This window comes from Microcebus murinus, chromosome 14 (genome assembly GCF_040939455.1).
Source record: "Microcebus murinus isolate Inina chromosome 14, M.murinus_Inina_mat1.0, whole genome shotgun sequence".
In the NCBI taxonomy this organism is placed as follows: Eukaryota; Metazoa; Chordata; class Mammalia; order Primates; family Cheirogaleidae; genus Microcebus; species Microcebus murinus.
In genome coordinates, this window is record NC_134117.1 from 13726508 (window position 1) to 13745989 (window position 19482).

The 19482-nt window shown below is 31.6% G+C and overlaps 1 protein-coding gene across 2 annotated transcripts in view; it reads right to left on the reverse strand.

The window, feature by feature from the left end:
- ATRNL1 (attractin like 1) overlaps nt 1-19482 on the reverse strand; it is a 615535-nt gene that overhangs the window by 191029 nt on the left and 405024 nt on the right. The window contains exon 27 of one of the 2 annotated variants that reach the window (XM_012772753.2): nt 11157-11264. The exons of the other annotated variant lie outside the window; for it this stretch is intronic. Within the exon in view, the coding sequence (XP_012628207.1) occupies nt 11157-11264 (108 nt within the window). The remainder of the gene's footprint in view (nt 1-11156; nt 11265-19482) is intronic. 2 annotated transcript variants of the gene reach the window in all.

A 19482-nucleotide genomic window follows, 5' to 3' on the forward strand; every position in this document is an offset into this window, starting at 1 on the left:
TAATCTTTGATATTAATATTTTATTTCTAATTTAATGGAGTTGTTTCAGTAAAGAAGGCCTCATAGGAAGCTGGAAAAATACAACTATTTTAGTAAGATATTTTTCAAAGTTACATTTTTAGATTTTTGTTTTATAAGCAGATATTAGATATCTTCTGCCCTCTGCCTTTTATTTTTGAGTATCCCTCAGTTAATGTCTATGCATATATGACCATGAATGTACATAGAAAAATTTAATATTAAGATATTCATACCTATAAATGGGTAGCCAGGCCCCATCTATGTTGGAAAGTTATTTAGATCTCCTCAAAACCAAATACACATACCTATTAGAAATGACAAAACAAAATACAAAAACTCAACAATATCTAGTGCTGGTGAGGATGTGAAACAATTGGAACTCTTATATGCTGCTGATAGGAATACAAAATGGCATGCCCATTTTGGAAAATTGTTAGAGTTAAACATACTTTTACTATATGACTCAGAAATCCTACTGATAGGTTTTTACCAAAGAGAAATAGAAACATATTTCCTTAGAAAGCCCAGTAGGCAAATGTTAATGATAGCCTTATTTACAATTACTCCAAAATGGAAATAATATAAATGTCCATTACCTACTGATTGGATGAATAACTTGTGGTGCATCTATGCAATGGAATAAACTCAGCAATAAACTACCGATACATGCAATGACATGGATTTGATTTAACGCATTATGCTAAATGAAAGAAGCCAAACACAAAACGCTACATACTACATGGCTAAATTTATATGATTTTCTAGAAAAGGCAAAACCATAAGGACATAAATCAGATAAGTGGTTGCCAGGGGATTGAGGCAGAGGGACGGGCTTCACTGCAAAGGGGCATGAGGGAAATTTCTACTGTGATGAATACATTCTATATCTAGATTAGAGTGGTCACTGTATTATGGAGTATGGATAAGGCTTTTTATTATTATAATATATTTTATGTATTTTACAAAGTTTCTATAATTAGAATATATTAATTTTCTAATCAGAGGAAGAAATTAACATTATTTAAAATTGATAACTGATGTTATGACAACTATGTTGTCTTGACATTTCAGGAATATATAGGAAAATAATTAGTGTGTCAATCATATTTTCTCTCAGTGTTTGATGAAAACTGTATATATGCAATTCTATGTGCATTTATGTATGCATATACTCATACCACATTCAATACAGTGAGATACTGAGTAGAGATATTTAGTTAATCAAATATTATAGTGGAAAGAAGGCATGTTTGTTATCTTTATTACTATTAATAATTATACTGAAATTAAACTTTCTCTGATGAATCAAAGTATTCTGTGATCTTGCATGAGAAAGTATATAGTAACAGAGAGCCTTAAAGAAAAAGAAACAGTACCTTAACATTTGTACCCCGTTAATATGCTGAAATTTAAAAAAAAAGAAAGAAAGAAACAGTAGCAGAAGAATTAGAGGATAATTCAAGGGGTGAGGTAATTGTTATTCTTAGCAGCAGATTCTAAGATATTTTAGAGTAAAAACTGTATCATAAACATCTTGGTGCTGTCTGGAATGCCTAGTATAGTGCACTACCATTTTCTTGTTAGTTTTTTCCAAATAAATGGAATCATCAAAATTTAATATACTTTTAATAAAATGTTATTTTGAACTAGTTGACATTTGTGTAAGCAAAATTATTCTCTTTTGTGACTGTATCCACTGTTTAAAAATTCCCAAAACTTCTCCAAACACACAAAGGTCATAATGTATCGTTTCAAAGAGAGATTGAAGAGGCCACATATACAATACATACTTCAAAATTATTCTGAAATAAAGAAAATTTTTGGAACTATTGATTCTTCTAACAAGAAGTTATAAGCAAAAAACTTATGTAGTTTAAATAATACTCAATATTTACTCATGTTTACTCATGTTGAGTATATATTTAGGATATTCATTACATTTTTACTCTAGAACAAAGACATGTGCATGTGTACAATATACTGACTGAACAACATTTTTCAATGTTACTACCAAAAGATTTTGCCTGTTCACTTAAAATTACCATCTTTACTAAACAAAGTTGTTTTTAGTTATTCTTTTTAATGTTTTTAAGTCTAGGAGATTATGTGAATACCTGGCTTAATGCATTAAAGTAAAATAAGAAAGTTATAAAATTGAATGATTATAACATAGACCTACCAAATTGAGAATAATCAATAAATAAGGCAAAATCAGGCAGTTCTAATTACTTCATAACTCAAATCTATTTAAGATATTGACCACTGAATTTCCCCCTCACTTTTAATTGTATTGTTATTCACAATTAGGGATGTGCTCCCATATTAATTTCTGTATCCTCAATAGTTGATATATAGGAGATACATGGTAAATGTTGGATTAGTAAGTGAATAATGATTTAACTAATTAATTAACCTGAACTCTCTATTTCTTGAACTCTCCATATTATCAAGCACAGACATTTACCTTCACTATCAATCCTCTCACTCCTACTTCCAGCAATTTAAAAGAGGTACACAGATTAGTATCGCAGAAACTCTCATTAGCTTCATTCTCTATCCTTATTCATCTTGCCAATATCTAACCATGGGAAAGCCCCACTGCCTGATTTCCTCACTTTTGATTTTAATGTGAAGGTTATTACAAGACAATGTAATTGTCCATACTAAAGCTCCTACTCTTTAGGCTCCTTTGGGTTTTCAATGTTGCTCAGCAATCCTTTTTGTCACCTAAAGATGTTTCTTATTCATTTTTCCTTAATTCATTCTCTACTTCTTTTGTTTCATTAACTCATTAACAAGTAGAGAAAACCTCCCTCCCCGCCCTAGTTGCATGTCACCCCTTGTGACTTGCCAAAACTTGAGTCTTAAAAAGGTAACAATGAAAATAACAAGCCAAGGCCAAGAAGAATGGCAATCCAAATAAAGAGAGTCTGTGCCCAATAAAGCAGAGATGCTATAGAAGACAACTATAGCAAAGTATAGACAAAGTAGGGCCCTCACACTTCAAAATAACCGAATGGTAATGAAGCAAACTTTCTAATGCACTGCTGAGATTACAGGCAGTAAGGGAATGCTCCAAGGCAACCAGATAAAATTGGAGAGGGAGCAATGATTAGTAAGCAAACATAAAATCAGAGTTGCCCTGAGGACTAAAGCTAATATAAGCAACCCACAGGGTAAGAAAACTGAGTTTGAGGTTCCTGCACCATTCCAGAGACTCTGGAAGAAGTGGCTAAAGAATAGTTGACAGTCTCTTGGTTTCTTGCAGAAGCATTCCTCTACGGAGAAGATCATTCTTTATTTAGGTCACTTGAAAACCACAAAATAAGATCAAATAGGAGCTCATGAAGATCACCGAATCCAAGGAAATAAATCACAGCAAACGATAGCCAACAGAAATAAATAATAAATTTAGATTTGCAAGGATTTCAGATATTGAAAGGATCAGATATAAAATAAAAGTAATTATGTTTGGAATGAGATATGAAGTAACAAAAACTAGCACGCAAAAAGAAACTTTTATAAATTGCTAACCAGATTTTTTAAGATAACCAAATAGAACTTTGGAAAATGAAAAAAAGAAATGATAATTATATTGATAGAAGATTTCTCAATATAGTAGTCTCCCCTTATCTGCAGTTTTGCTTTCCATGGTTTCAGTTATCAGGAGTCAATTGTGGTCTGAAAATACTAAATGGAAAATTCCAGAAATAAATAATTCATGAGTTTTAAATTGTGTGCCATTCTGAGTCTGAGTAGGATGTGAATTATCCTTTCGTCCAGCACAGTCACCCTGTACCCACGCTATATAAGCTACTTGCACATTAGTCACATAGTAGTTCTCTTGGTTATCAGATAGATTGTTATGATATCATAGTGCTTGTGCTCAGTATCCCTTATTTTATTTAAAAATGGCTCCAAAACGCAAGAGTAGTGATGTTGGCATATTGTTATAATTGTTCTATTTTATTATTAGGAATTATTGTTAATCTTGTACTGTGCCTAATTTATAAATTAAATTTTATCATAGGTATGTATGTACAGGAAAAGATAGTATATACAGGGTTCAGTACTATCCAAGGTTCCAGGTATCCACTGGTGGTCTTGGAATGCATCCCTCGGGGATAAGAGGGCTGCTATAGCAACAGTGTAAGTCAGAAGCCAGAAAAGTTTTCAGATGAATGAAATAAGTATGGTGTTGATAAAGTGTGTTTTAAATATATTTCTTAGGTTGCAAACAATAAGGGAATACTGAAACTGCAGAGAAGATTAAGAGAGTTTACTATGAAAAGATGTGTGCTAAATGAATTTCTTAAAGATAAATAATAGGGAGGTAGAAACATTTCAGAAGGAAGCTCTGAATACAAAGAGGAACTGTGAGCAACGAAAATAGTCAATATATAAGTAAACACATATCGATCATGTAAAACAACAATAATAATAACTGTTCAATGCAAAGGGTGACAAAAACTAAACTCATAGAAGTACAAAAATATAACCATAACATGTAAATTGGAAACAAGATTTAAATTATTCTTATATTCTTTGGGAGAAGGGAGAAATATTCTCTAATTTTGGACTTAAACTATGTCTGTTAAAATGTTAGGGGAATTACTAAAAAGAAATAGAACTTAAATAAGCAAATCAATTGAGAAAAAAGGGAATGTTTTTTCAAAAGGAAAGAGAGAAAAACAATAGAAAATTCAGGATAAATATTAATGGAAAGAAAAAGTAGGGTCTGAAAAATACCACCAAGAGACAAATAATATGATTAATAAAAAATACAGAAAATATGAAGTTTTAAAAGCAATATCCAGAAAGAAATATATTTATAGCAGATAATTTATAAGCATTTAATACATTTGATTTATAACTAGGAAGACAAGGAATAGTTTCATAGAAAGACAAAGAAAAATATTAAATGAGCTATTCTATCATTTCTAAGTTTTCTATAAGTAATATTGTATTTCTTATATAATCAGATTACTATCAATGAATGCTTAAAAAAGAAGAGAACAAGAGAATAATGGGCAACAAAATGAACATCTAAGAGAAATACAAGTAAAGACAAGACATGAATAATCAATTTCACTAACAATAACAAACCTGACTAAAAGAAGGTAACATTTTAAGTATCAAATTATTATAACCAACTCATTTTAAAATGCCAACGATTATTATTGACAAGGATGCAGGAAAACAGAAATTTTCCTACCCTGTTAAAGATTGTATGAATAGGGACATTTCTAGAAAGTAAATAAGAAATATACATTAAGATCCATAACAGTTAGTAACTTTTGATCCAGAAGTTTTTCTTTCATAAATTAGGATTAAAAGTTATATAGAAAAATTAGTCATTCATAATACTGTGAACTTAGAATAAAGTTAATTGAAAATAAAAGAGGCAAATAAATGATGGTATACTACAGAATAATTTAAATGACATTTTTGAATCAAACTTAGAAGTGAAAAATGTTCTTTCTACAATACTAAAACAAAATAGAATACAAAATTATATGTATTATACTCTTAATTTTGTAAAAATAGGTATATACAAAATAAAAATAGGTATATGCAAAATCATATGTGTTTATAAAAATAGGTATATGTAAAATAAAAATAGGTATATGCAAAATCATATGTATTATACTCTTAATTTTATAAAAATAGGTATATGCAAAATAAAAATGTTATCAGAAAGATAAAAGTTCTAGCAATGGATATTTGTGGGTGATGGGATTATTAAAGATTTCAATTTTTATTATTTCTGCAATAAAGATATATTATTTATATAATCAGAATGTTAATATTAAATGGTAAAAAATAATTAAAAATATCAAATATCACAAAACAGCTAAAAAATAAGAAACCTGGGGCAAAGTGAATAAGCTGCTTAGGCCAGTCACTGGAACTACTGTCCATAAAAACGGTAGCCAGGAATGAAGAGCCAGAGTGGCCATTGGCAGTGCCCAAGAGCAAAGGACTGGCTCATCCTGCTCTGGGAACAAAGCCCAAAATGCTCTTACCATGAGAGGCACTTCACTGTGTCTGCCTTAGACTTAAACAATGTGTTTGCCACCTGGGGAGAGAGGTTTCTTACATAACGTACTATGCTGAACTGTCCCAATAAACAAAACTGATTTCAATGCAATGTCAAAATTAGCACTGCTAGAACTACCAGTAGAAAGTAGTAATAGAATCCAGATTAGATTATTTTTTCTAGTTTGGGAGGATTGAATACTTGTATGCTTCTCATGTGTCCAATGTTTTTTTAAATACTCCACTTTTATAGCACTTCAAAACTACTATATGTAAAATAAAAATTCTAGTATAAAATGGCTAAAATATATACATAGAATACTAATAAATTTATTAGTTTGGTCAAAATTAATCATGCTGTATACACTGTCTTTAAAATTACTAATTAGCCTACTTGACTATAATTACCAAATAAACCCATCTTAAATTACTTTGTTTCTAAAGCAAGTTATAGAGCTCTTATGCTTTACTAACATAGAAAATCTACAAAAGTTCTTTTTATAAGAAACTTCTAATATAAAAATAACAGAAAGCTCATACGCTGAGTTTATTGCAGTTTAATAAATCACCTCTATTTCTTTATATTTCTTCATTTCTTATATTCTTCAATTGATAATTTCTGGAATTCTCTGATATACTAAGACACCCTCTAACTTTCTACTTCAAAGTTCTTCCTTAAGATCCACAATTATCCATGACTATTTGAGCACCTGGAATCAAAGAATACTACATGAAATTTATAAATAGCTTTACAAAAAAAATTCTATAGATATATTGGAGCCTAAGATGTATTCTCCATTTGAACTAAAATTAACAGGTATAAAATGTGGTGTGGGAAGGAAGCACTTAGGCCAGTTTGAAACTCAAACCCTGATTCTAGCTTCTACTGGTGATTAAATTTGTGATCTTGAACAAAGGTCTTAAGCTCTTGGGCCTAAGTTTCATCAACAGCAAACAGAAAAAACAAAATCCGCTCTGCTTATTTTATAAGATTGGCCTAAGGCTTAAATGAGATCTAGATACTGTATGTAAAGGAATTTTGAAAAACAATGTCTTAAACTCAATTTAAACATTCCAACTGTTACCATGACATAGGAAGTTCACATGCAAGCTCCAAAACAATCATTAAGAACAAAGTTGGATGACTCACACTTTATGGTTCCCAAACTTACTACAAAGCTACAGTAATCAAAACAGTGTGGAACTGTCATGAGGATAGACATATAGATTGGTAGAGCAGTATTAAGAGTCCAGAAATAAATGCTTACATTTATGGTCAATTGATTTTCAACAAGGGTCCCTAGACTATTCAACAGAGAAAGAAAGCATTTTAGACAAGTGGTGAAAAATTACCATATGATCCAGGAATTCCATTCTTAGGTATATATCCAAAAGAAATACAAATGTATGTCCACACAAAATATTTTACAGAAATGTTCAGAGTAGCATTATTCAGAATATCCAAAAAGTAAAAACAACCAAAATGTCCATCAACAGGTTAATGTGCTGTACCCATACAATGGAATATGATTCAGCAATAAAGGTGAACAAGGCATTGATTACATGCTATATAACATGGATGAACTTCAAAAACATTATGCTAAATGAAAGAAGCTAGTCACAAAAGACCATATTTCATACAAGTCCAATGTATGAAACATCCAAAACAGGAAAATCTATAAAGACAGTAGATTAATGCTGAGAGGTAGGGAAGGAGAGGGCTGAAGAAAAAATGGGGGGTGAATGCTAAAGGGTATAAGGTTTCTTTCAGAGATGATAAAATGTTCTAAAATTGATTTTGGTGATGGTTACATAACTCTGTGTATATACCAAAAACCACTGAATTGTATATGTTAAATTTGTGAATTATATGGTATATGAATTATATTTCAAAAAAGCTATTTTCATAAACACAATAATACTATACATTAATAACTAGATCTTGATTCCCAGATAAAAAGGGCTTTCCTAAATGAGAGTTCACATGTAATTATTTTTTTCATTTGACATCTTCAATTTAAGTTTCAGAAAGAAAGTGGTACCAGAGAGGCATGTCAGTTATTCAAAGAACTGAGTAAAATAAAAGAAAAATAGCAAGAATTCCAACATTAGCATAATGCTTTATGGTACATAAAGTACTTGCACAAATAGTCCTGCAGCCAACAAAATAGCAAACCAGAATGAGATGCGTGTCCCCTCACCTGATTTTAAACATGAAGACAACATACTAGACATAGGAAGGTTGACGAATCTCAAAGACATACTCAGTGATTCATACAAAATTTTCAAGAAACACGGAAAGATAGAAAGTGGCTAGTCATCTTGTAGCAGGAAGTGGTAGCCTATATTAGGGGAGGACCAAATCCACATTGTCCACCCATTCCACCTGTTGTGGGGCAGGAGAGAGCAGAACCAGTCCAGTGTCACCCCAAGGCTGCAGACTAATGACAGGGAATTCCAGGGCTCAGCTTGGATTAGGAATCTCTTAGCCACACATGCAGATAATGGGACTATCCCTAAACATTCACTTCTCCCAACCTCAACTGCTGACCTTATAATTCTATCAGTTTATGTGTATGTCTTCCATTACTTCGGGAGAAATTAGAATATATGTATTTGGACACATTGGAGAAAAGTTTAAGAACACTGAGAATCAGAAAATTCTGAAAAATTCTAAGAAGAAAATAGCAATCAAAACAAACAAACAAAAAAGAATCAAATTGACATCAGACTTGAGAGAAAGTTTAAAATTTTGAAGAAGAAAACTTTGAACATAGAATTTTATATCCAATTATACTATTTATGTGTGAGGAAAAAAATGAACATATTGGTAAGCATTTAGGATGTCAAAGAAAATGCCATATAAACTTTTTCTTTGAAAAAATCTTTTGGAGGATTTACCTTAGTGAAAAATGAAAGAAATGCACGAACAAACAATTAGATATAAAAAGTAAATGAGAGTAAAGAAAGATCATTGTTATTTGAACAGGCCACAATGAAGAAAGAAATACGTCCATAATATCTGTATCAAAAATTCCAGGTAGTATCAACATACGGTGGGGAGAAACCAAGGAAGTTAAGAGCATGCCAAAGTATTGATTTTGTTTGAGATGGGAAGTGGAAGAATATGTTTTAATAAGCTTTAGACATTGCTAGGGAAAAATTACTATGAATCTTGATAAGTAAGAGAAACACAAAAACAGAATATGCACTACTCAGTTTAGTAGACAAAAATCAATTTGTCAGAAGAAGTTGGGAGAAAGAATCAAAAAGAAGCAAGGCCAGTAATAACAACAATAACACACACACACACATACACACACACAATAGGGTAGCTGAAATAAGCCTTGGTGGAACAGTAATTACTGTCAATGTAAATATCAATCAAAAAGACTTACAGTAAATAGGAAAATAAAAAATTAACAGTCTTTTCCACAAGGGATATGTATAAAACAGAGGGACATAGAGACTTTGGAAATAAAGGACTACCAGGCAAATATGAACTAAAAGAAAGTAGAGGTAGACATTTTTAAACTCTACAAAATAGAACTTAAGGTTAAAAACATAACACGGATAAAGAATGAAATAAAATTTGAAAAAAATAAAATAAGAAATTATGAACATGTACAGCTAATAATATCTTCTTGAACACTATTAAGGTGAAATTGACATACATGATGACATACATGTATGTTAACATTTGTTCCTTAAACTTGTGAATTTTCTAGTTTTTGATTCTTTCTTTTCCTCCTTGCACTATGTGTACATTACTTGCATTTATTTTTCTCTTGTTACTTGATTTTTAGCAGTTCTTCAGAATGTTTTAAATCAGAGGGGCAGAAAAAAAGAATTTAGATTCAAATAGTCCAGGTTTTCTGTTTGTGAAAGGTTTTTCACTAAAGTTATTAAAACAAGGGGTCAAAATGAAATTACAACACTTGCTGTAACTTTCATTTAATCATTCCTTCTCTTTTGTAATTTCCCACAAGTAATAGAAGAGATACACATAAATTTCCTAATGTTCTAAGCTTCCATGGCAACCTGTGATCCAGAGTAGTAAAAAATCAAGTACATAAAACATTTTTAAACATCATAAGGAAACATACACAAAAATATTTTATTCCTTACAAAAACTGGTCCTTTGTATAACATCCATGAAGTATGATTTATTTTTATGTTTTAAGAATAACCAAAAATGCTATAGACAAAAGCAATTATATTTGTACCTATGTTTTAGGTGGATTCTATTTTTATATTCCTACTTTCCTTGATGTAAAGAAAAATTTGAAAATAGCAACATAAAATTAGTCAAATATGACCATTTTTAAAAAGAGAGAATAAAATGTTTCAATTCTACAGAGTTTCTTAATCTTTCTACTTAAATATCTTGCCATATAAAAATGGAAATAAATATAATAAACATATAATTAAATTAGTATGCCTCAAACTACTTCACTTAGTCATTAAACAGAATCTGTGAATTTTTCTTCTAAGTTATTATTTTCAAAAACCATTTCATGCATTATTTTACAATTCTAATACCACATTTACTCACACATAATGATTTCTGTTTCACCATACTCTATTTCTGCCTTTGTAATAAAGGAATATAATAATACAGCCATTAACCACAAATAAAAATATTCATTATGTTTTACCCTTTCAACATTCAGAAATGAAACTATGTAATTAAAATGCAACTCATCTCCACCCACCTTTTATAGTAAACTGTTAACAGAGATAGATGTGAATTGTTAACTAAGGGGTACTGGGTACTCCAAAGACTAAATATAAGCACTTTATTTCTTCCATCATATCTATATCTTAAATTCCTTCAGCTCCTATCTGTCAGGGAAAGGCTTCCAGGTGAGCAGTCTGTCACTCTTGCCTAGGATAATAGATTCTCCAGTGACTTTTGTTACAGCTCATGTCACAGGATTAAAACTATGTGCCTTGAAAATGGCATAACATATGTAGTTGAATCTTGTCAACTCTCAATAATCAGACTCTGTTTGGCTTCACAAGCAGATGCAGATTAGAGAAGCAATATAAATATGCAAATCACAGTGATCCCCTTTCAGCACCACTGTTCCTACCTCTAATGGCCCTCGCAGAAAGTCTGTTTGTTCAGCTCCCACTTCCAGTGCTACATCAACAGAAGCAAAAGGACGGCTGGCCATCTGCTGCCGTTCTCGAAGCAATTGCTGGAGGGGGTTAAAAATGACTTGCTTTAAAACAGGTTTAAAAGCACATTAAATTCAATATTATCTGGGTACATTTTTTAACAAAGGGCACTGAAAATTTAGGAATCACTTCATACATGTATCCATATCTAGAGCACTAAAGATGAAAATTACTTTCTACCCATGGCCTGGGTTACACTTCCATAGAAGCTTTAAACGTATGGTGCTTACAAATAACTTTTCTCCTGACCTCCATCCCACAGGCCTAATAAAATGTACTCAAAAGCACTTTGAAAACCTCAGGTGAGAGGTACTACTTAAGTAAAAAGTGCTATTACTGTGATGGCTATGCCAAATTTTCCCACTCAAAATAACTCATGTTTTTGCTTTTGCTGAAAAATAAAACATTAAAAATGTTTAAGAAAAAGTAATGAAAAGCTGTCACAATGCATTAATAGAGATTAAAGGAGCACATACCCACCAAGATTAAGTTTTATAAGTCAAGGTTCCCTGTCAATTACTATGGAACCAGCAGGAATTGTTATTGGCAGTGTTTTTAACTTTATTTAAAGCCTCTGTGTTCATTATTTAAAATGAAGAATGATTATTAAGTTGCAGAAATTTTGTGCCAGGACTTCTAAGGCACCCCCACATATTTTTCTTTCTCCTTTTCCCTATTCTGGGCTTTTCCCAAGCTAAAACCAATAAACTAGCAAGTCCCAACCAACTAACAAGCTAATTTATATTTCTGCCTCTCCTTGTAATTATAATATTCATTAAGTCATGATAAGAAAAAATTGATGACCAGCAATAGATACTGCAATTCTTGCTCCTCTTATTCTATACAGCTAATAAAATTATTATTAAATATTAAAACAGGATAAGTGATGCAATTAAATACTCTACAATGAGAAGAAAATCCTATCGTTGAAGAATGGCAAAACCCTTGAACACAAGGAATAGCTTCATTATTTATAGAGATTTTTATTAAAGATTCACTGACATTAACTTAAAACATTAACTACTGGTTTTTGAATGCAAATGGATATAGCATTGTGATGTAACATTCACAAAATTCCCTTATAGATGATGCAGGGATACATGCTAACATTTGACCAGCAGTTTATTATTTAACATTTTTATTTTAAATTCCTGGATTTTATTATTAAAAAGAGAACATTCACATGATAATATGAGATAGAAATAATGCACCGGTTAATGAATAATAGTTCAAGTTCATACATATTTTTTAGAAGTAATGGATTTGAAAATACATATTCAAAGTAATAAGGAAATGTTATCTAAATTATCAAATTATTCACTGTAACATAAACTCAAAATTATATCATTAAAAATACAGGTGCTCACAAATAGAATCTAGTTTATGCCTCTCTCAATAGGAGTGTCTAATTGATCTGAATAGTGTGTCTGTGCAAAATGCAAACATAATGTCATTTTAAATATCAAGTGTAGAAGACACCATGGTCTTTGGTAAAAACATACACACCAACATGCCAAGACACACACACACCCATATACACACAAATATACAATCTATCTTTCCTATAGTAATGTACAAAGAGCACTGATAAAATTGTAAATTCCAGTTTGTGTTGGAAAACATTTTCTAAGATTTGTATTAATAATTTTATCTATTTGTATTAGTTCTTCTTAGCTTACAAATGGTATTTTGTGTGATTAAGTGATTTTTTTTTTTTTTTTTTTTTGAGACAGAGTCTCGCTTTGTTGTCCAGGCTAGAGTGAGTGCCGTGGCGTCAGCCTAGCTCACAGCAACCTCAAACTCCTGGGCTAGAGTGATCCTTCTGCCTCAGCCTCCCGAGTAGCTGGGGCTACAGGCATGCGCCACTATGCCCGGCTAATTTTTTTTTATATATATATATCAGTTGGCCAATTAATTTCTTTCTATTTATAGTAGAGACGGGGTCTCGCTCTTGCTCAGGCTGGTTTTGAACTCCTGACCTTGAGCAATCCACCCGCCTCGGCCTCCCAAGAGCTAGGATTACAGGCGTGAGCCACAGCGCCCGGCCTCGATTTTTTTAAACAAATGAACAGCTTCTGTTTCCTCATCTTGCCTTTTCCTCATACCTAAAAGTTCTACAAAATATAATTAATGTACACTTAACATCACAAATTATACTGAAAATCAATAAATATTCCAAATTCACTATCTTTGACACAGAAGAGAGTTCCCTGGAATATATTAAAATTGTGACTCTCAATACTTACAATTAAGAAAAATCAGTGACTGATACTTTTGTTCAATTTTTTAAGTTTATTTGTAGAATGCAAAAGTATTTTTAAAAATTCATTTGTCTTCTGAGCTTTGAGTTTCTCTCACTTTGTAAGAATTAAATGTCTTTTAAAATTATTTTTTGCAAGGTAGAAGAAAAACACTGTTTTTGCCCAGGACCACAACACTATAGTTTATAAAACAAGATGTAGTAAAATAAAAACAATTAGGACACAATATAGTACATCAGTAAAGAGCACAAATAGGAAATTAGACAAATGAATTTATTCTGGGCCACTTAGAAGAAGGCTAGAGGACTCTTGGTGACATAGCTGAGTTTCTGACTTTGGGAAACTAATGCAAATGTTCTTACTGTGAAACTTAGGAAGGGTAAACTTTCTCCTGACATACTCTTGCTTTGGTATGATGGTCCTAAAATAATAAAATGGAATAAACTGTGATTATCTTTGTTACTAATTTTTGGTGTGGTATCCTTAACAATTATCCTGTCTTGCCAATTAATATCGGGATGCATTACTTCCTGAATTTTGCTCTATGCTAGAACACAGGCAATGCAAACAACATGCTTACAATTTAAACTATCAAAATTTACACAGATAATGACACGCAATATAGCTAGATACTGGAGTGAAGCCTGCTTTTGAATACCAGCTTCTCTGGTTTTTAGCTATTTGAAATTACCTCTTAGCTTCTATTTTTCTCAACTGTAAAGTAGGAATAATGGTTGTATCTACACATACACCTATATCTCAAAGAATTTGTTTTAAATCCCAGCTTCTGGACCATAATCAAATTACTTAGACCTTTCAAATACTCATTCTTTCTCTCTATAAAATGGGAATAACGATAACATCTATAAATCATACGGCTGGGACTAAGGAGATGGCATACTTGGGGACTACTCAGCACAGAGACTGGCACATTATGAGCACTCAATAACTGTTAATTGGTACAATTATTATGTTAAATTTCAAACACTATTTTTGTCTCTGAAGATGGCATACTAATTACCACAGGCCCATTTTCTTCAGCACTAGTGACACATTTTGCTCTACTAGTGTCCCTTTTAACAAATGTTGCAAATTTATGAGACAGTTGGAAAATGTCATTATTGTGGTAAAAGGAATTTAGATTTGGAACTGCTTTTTTCCATTTGTGGCTAAGAATGATAAAAACTCAACCTGAGAATTAGGAAATAGTATATAGTACTTTGTTAAGAAATTGTGAAAATTAATCTATTTTCTGTGATTGTGTTTTTATATAAAATGAAGCATAACATGTTGTACATCATAAGAAGCCATACAACAGATGTATCTGTATTATAACTAATCTGCTATTGCCAATTATTCAGCAGAACAATAAAGCCAAAAGAACAAACTGATCACAATACAATAGATTACATTCATGCTGCCATAAACATTGTTGTTAAGAACATTTAAAAGTTAAAGAGCTGTTAGTTTTATATTTGCTGCCCATAATAACTGTTCTACTATTTAAAATCTCTTACAAATCATGAAATTAAAAATAATATGAAAATCCATGCTTAAATTGGACAACCAGGTATAGTCATTGATTCTATCAAATGTATATATAAATACAGATAATTCATCCAATTAATACTACTACTTCAAATATTCTATCATTCCTCAAAGTTCATACTAGTCACCTACTGCAAGGCATTCAACTTTCAGATTTTACAATAATAATCCTTAAAAACACACATATGCACAAAACAAAACAGTAACTAACTCTGTCCCCAATTGTCTTCCTACCTCCTACTACGTGACTGTTATGTTTAGGTTCCCTATCTATCCTCTCCTCCACCTCCAAATGTCCTTCTACTTCATCCCAAGTTTGAAATGATCACTTTTCCTTTGAATTATTTATTATATTAATGAGGCCCTACATCTTTATATCTCTATGCTTTTCTGGAATCTTCTTTAAGGAAAATTTTATTTTTAGTTGTTTTTCATTCCCTTCAGCACTTACTTGGTAGTAAATAATATTTGATGAATGAATGACAAATCTGTGAATAAAGTATAACATAAAACTCTGTTGCATTCAAATGTGGGTAGAGGCGAGTTATGAGAAAACTCATTTTAAGTATGAATAAACTTTAAAAACTATGATATGTCCTTTGAATTCTAGAATTATATCTTATCTCCAAAATAGTGATTTATTTTTTTAGAATGAGGCAGTTTTGTGAATCTGTTTTTCAAATCAACATTAGGTTTCATATTGCTCCTCATTTAGCTTATTGCAAAACTGCAAAGATTATGAAATAAAATGCCATAAAGTCATCATAATGCATTAATATATCTAATAGCAATTATATCGAAAAGATTTTGGAAAGGTATAAAAGGAGCAATCAAAATGATTTTTTTCATTACTCTCTAGCTTACATACTAAAATGAACAAAGCATCTGAGTTAAAAATTAAGCAATCATCCATGAAATAGAATATTTCTGTTATTAACAAAAACACATTGAACATAGAATAATATAAGTAAACAATCAGGTTTTTTTTGGTGTTAGCATAGTGTGAAGAAGTAAAGAGAAGTGTCAATATCTTTTAGTAACATTGAGTTAGGAAAGTGTGATACTCAATCCTTTTATGTAACTAAATCTGCAAGGCACAAGGCTCAAACTCTTATTCAGAATATGGGGCATCTTTTGTTTCCAGTCTTACAGTCTGAAGGTGGTTTTCCTAGATAGTGACGTTAGTACATTATAGGAGTGGCTTGGGAGAATATCTTAATTCAGTTTACTTCAATTACCTTTTCTAGGTCTCTATATTCTGTGACCTACTGGCAATATGCTACTTCTGAAACAGTGTCATTAATTTAAAAATGAATGTTTTCTAGTAGCTTCCTAACAGGTATTTACCGAGTTTGCTGAAAATATTCATTTTGAATAATTTTTGAAATTTCTCTGCAAATTGGAATTTTTGCAATATTTGTATTAACATGCAAAATAAACGTCAGTAACCCCCGTCCAGAAATGCTTTAATCATTGAAAAGATTCCACTAAACTCTAAGGTTACTCATATTTTCCTCATTATGCAAAAGTAACATGTTGTCAAATGGTCATAGCAGATTTCCCAGGTAGTCAGTTGCTCAGGAATGCAGGGTTGCTGTTTGAGCACTAATGTGCCAAAAACAAAATCTACTTTTTACTACCAGCAAGCTTGCTACCAGAGGAAGAACCAAGGAAAAATAGAAAATGTTCACAGATCATTGACTGAAACATAAATTTCAATATATCTTCTAAGGTGCTAACAGTTTATGTCAGCATATATATTAATATGTGTATATATGTATACAAGGGCAATCTGGAAAGTATACAGCCATGTTATATGTTCTTGCTATATTAGCAATGGCTGGATACTTTCTGGACAGACCTTGTACGTCTGTGTGTGTGTATGTGTGTGTATATACATGTAAACCTTAAATAATGAGATTCAGAAAATATGATTAAATATAGAGTTTGAGTACAAAGCTTAAGGATGGCCAACCAGAAATACTGACTCCAAACAAATGGGGTCAGTGTTCCAAAGTGGAGAAGTTAAGGTTTCACTTACGTAGGCAGAGAGAGAAAAATTTTATCCGAATTGTATTTTCCATACAAAACCAGTGCATATGCCACAGGAATTTGATTGGTTATGGATTGCTACATTCCAAGGAAGATTATTTTATAACTCTGTGAGGAGGGGTAGTGATCTGAGGGGAATCTTATCTCTGGTGCCCTTTGTCCTTAATTATTTACAGAAAAAAGGCAGAAGTTGCAGTTGTAAGTTCCTATTTGATAGTGACTCAGGCTGAATAGCCACATTCCTGTCAAGTCTCAGAATAATTTAAAGGTCCAACACAGGCATTCTCAAACTACTGCCCGTGGGCCACATGCGGGTGTTTTTGCCCATTTGTCTTTTTACTTCAAAATGAGATATGGGCAGTGTGCATAGGAATTTGTTCATAGTTTTTTTTTTAACTATAGTCTGGCCCTCCAATGGTCTGAGGGACAGTGAACTGGCCCCCTGTTTAAAAAGTTTGAGGACCCCTGGTCCAACAGCTTTAAGTTTGAATTATTTTAAGTTTGGATTATTTATTTTCTCACATAAATATACACACACAAACATATATTACACGTGCATGTCAATGTATATGTGAAAGTATAACCATGAATATCTATATAAATTATACATATTATCAAATGCATTATCATTCAAACAAATTAAAACAAAAATACATAAAAGGCCAAGATAAGGATTAAATAATGTCAGCGAATCAGGGTCTTTGTTATCATTTGGATAACACTGATCACACAACTGATATGAACAAGATAAAGTCTTCACAGAATTTTAGATCTAGAAGGGACCTCACAGATCCTCTAGGCCAGAGATTCTTCACCCTGCGAATCATAGACCTCTAAAGGGTGAATAAATGAGCCCTAGGGAAGTCCATGAACTTGACACTAATAGATGATACATTTCTTTAAAATGTTTTTTCTATAATTTCAATGGATTCAATCACTTAAGAAACTGCTGTCTTCAGAAGCTACCTGGCTCTCATCCAGAACCAAAATGTACCTCTGCTATCTCCTTAAATTCTTTCAAAACACAAATCAATCAATATATATTAATGCTTAAAAATAAAACAAAAGGGAGTAAATTCTAAAAGCAAGCAAGACTACTTTAGAATTCCTGGCACATTCCTACTTGCTAGATAAGAATGTAAAAATTATCTTAAAAGCAGAAGGGGTTCAAAGCTCAAATATCTAATTTAAAAATTTCCTTTTCTTTCTCTCTCTCATCCAGCTCAGTGATTCTTAAACTTTGCTTTTTATGCAAACTTTGGTGTATATGCAATACCACTTATACTCTATACTAAATGATCTTGTCTCTACAAGAAAACAGACTTACGGATTTTAGATCATAATTCCACATAAAATTAGTTTCATGGAATTCTAGAAATTATCAATATTAACAAAAGCAGGAAAGTGTAAACTATTTGGCCCAACAGCATTGCCATCATTTCTATGTAATGAAAACTTTCTACTGATAGGAATTAAATATAATATTACTTACTTTTATAAGTGTGGTCATTTTAAATGTGAGCTTTGTGTAGGTTAATTTAGGAAATTTCAAAGAAAATAAAGTGTGACATATCTTCCCATATTCATGCTTATACATTCTTAGTTAAATATAGTGAAAATCATACTTCCTACATAGACAATTCATCCCAGTTGAAGTTGAAGCCAAAAAGATAAAAAAAGTACCTGACATCTGTCCATTAATACATCACTAATAAGTCTTCATGGAAAATAAGTTTAATTTAAAAGGTATATAATTTTACTAAAACTTGGATTTTTCTCAATATAAAAGCTATATCTTGAAGCATACCACAAGGTTGCTTTTCAAATCCGTTAAGCTTTATGACATTGATAGACCTTGCTAAAACCATATTCTTTGGAAAGATCAAGCTGGTCTGCAGTATGAGCAAACAAAGTAAAATAATATCCCCAACTATCTAACTATCACAGCCACTTCAGAAATTGCTAATATTTCTAACATTTCTTTTAGCATTTTGAAGTAAATTAGGAAAGAATTGGGAGCTTCATCATTTCTCTTTAGTCTATATGAAACACTAACATGTCCTAGCTTAGTCAGTTCCTAATTTTACTCAACTGTGTGCCTGCTTGACTTCATTATCAAAGAATTCCAACTTGTGAACATGAACACTTTTCAAAAGAAAATCATTTGTATTTTCATAATAATGAATAGTTAATATTGCACGTAAAATTTTGATTATGCAGATTATATACCTGGGTATACTTGTTTTTGTCTTATACTTATTGACCAATGAGAAAAGCTCTGTATATCATGTGGCACATCTATTCATGCATTAGCAATAAGAAAATAATTCTCAGTAAAATCTAACTGCCTTGTCAAGAAATTTCATTAGATACTGGA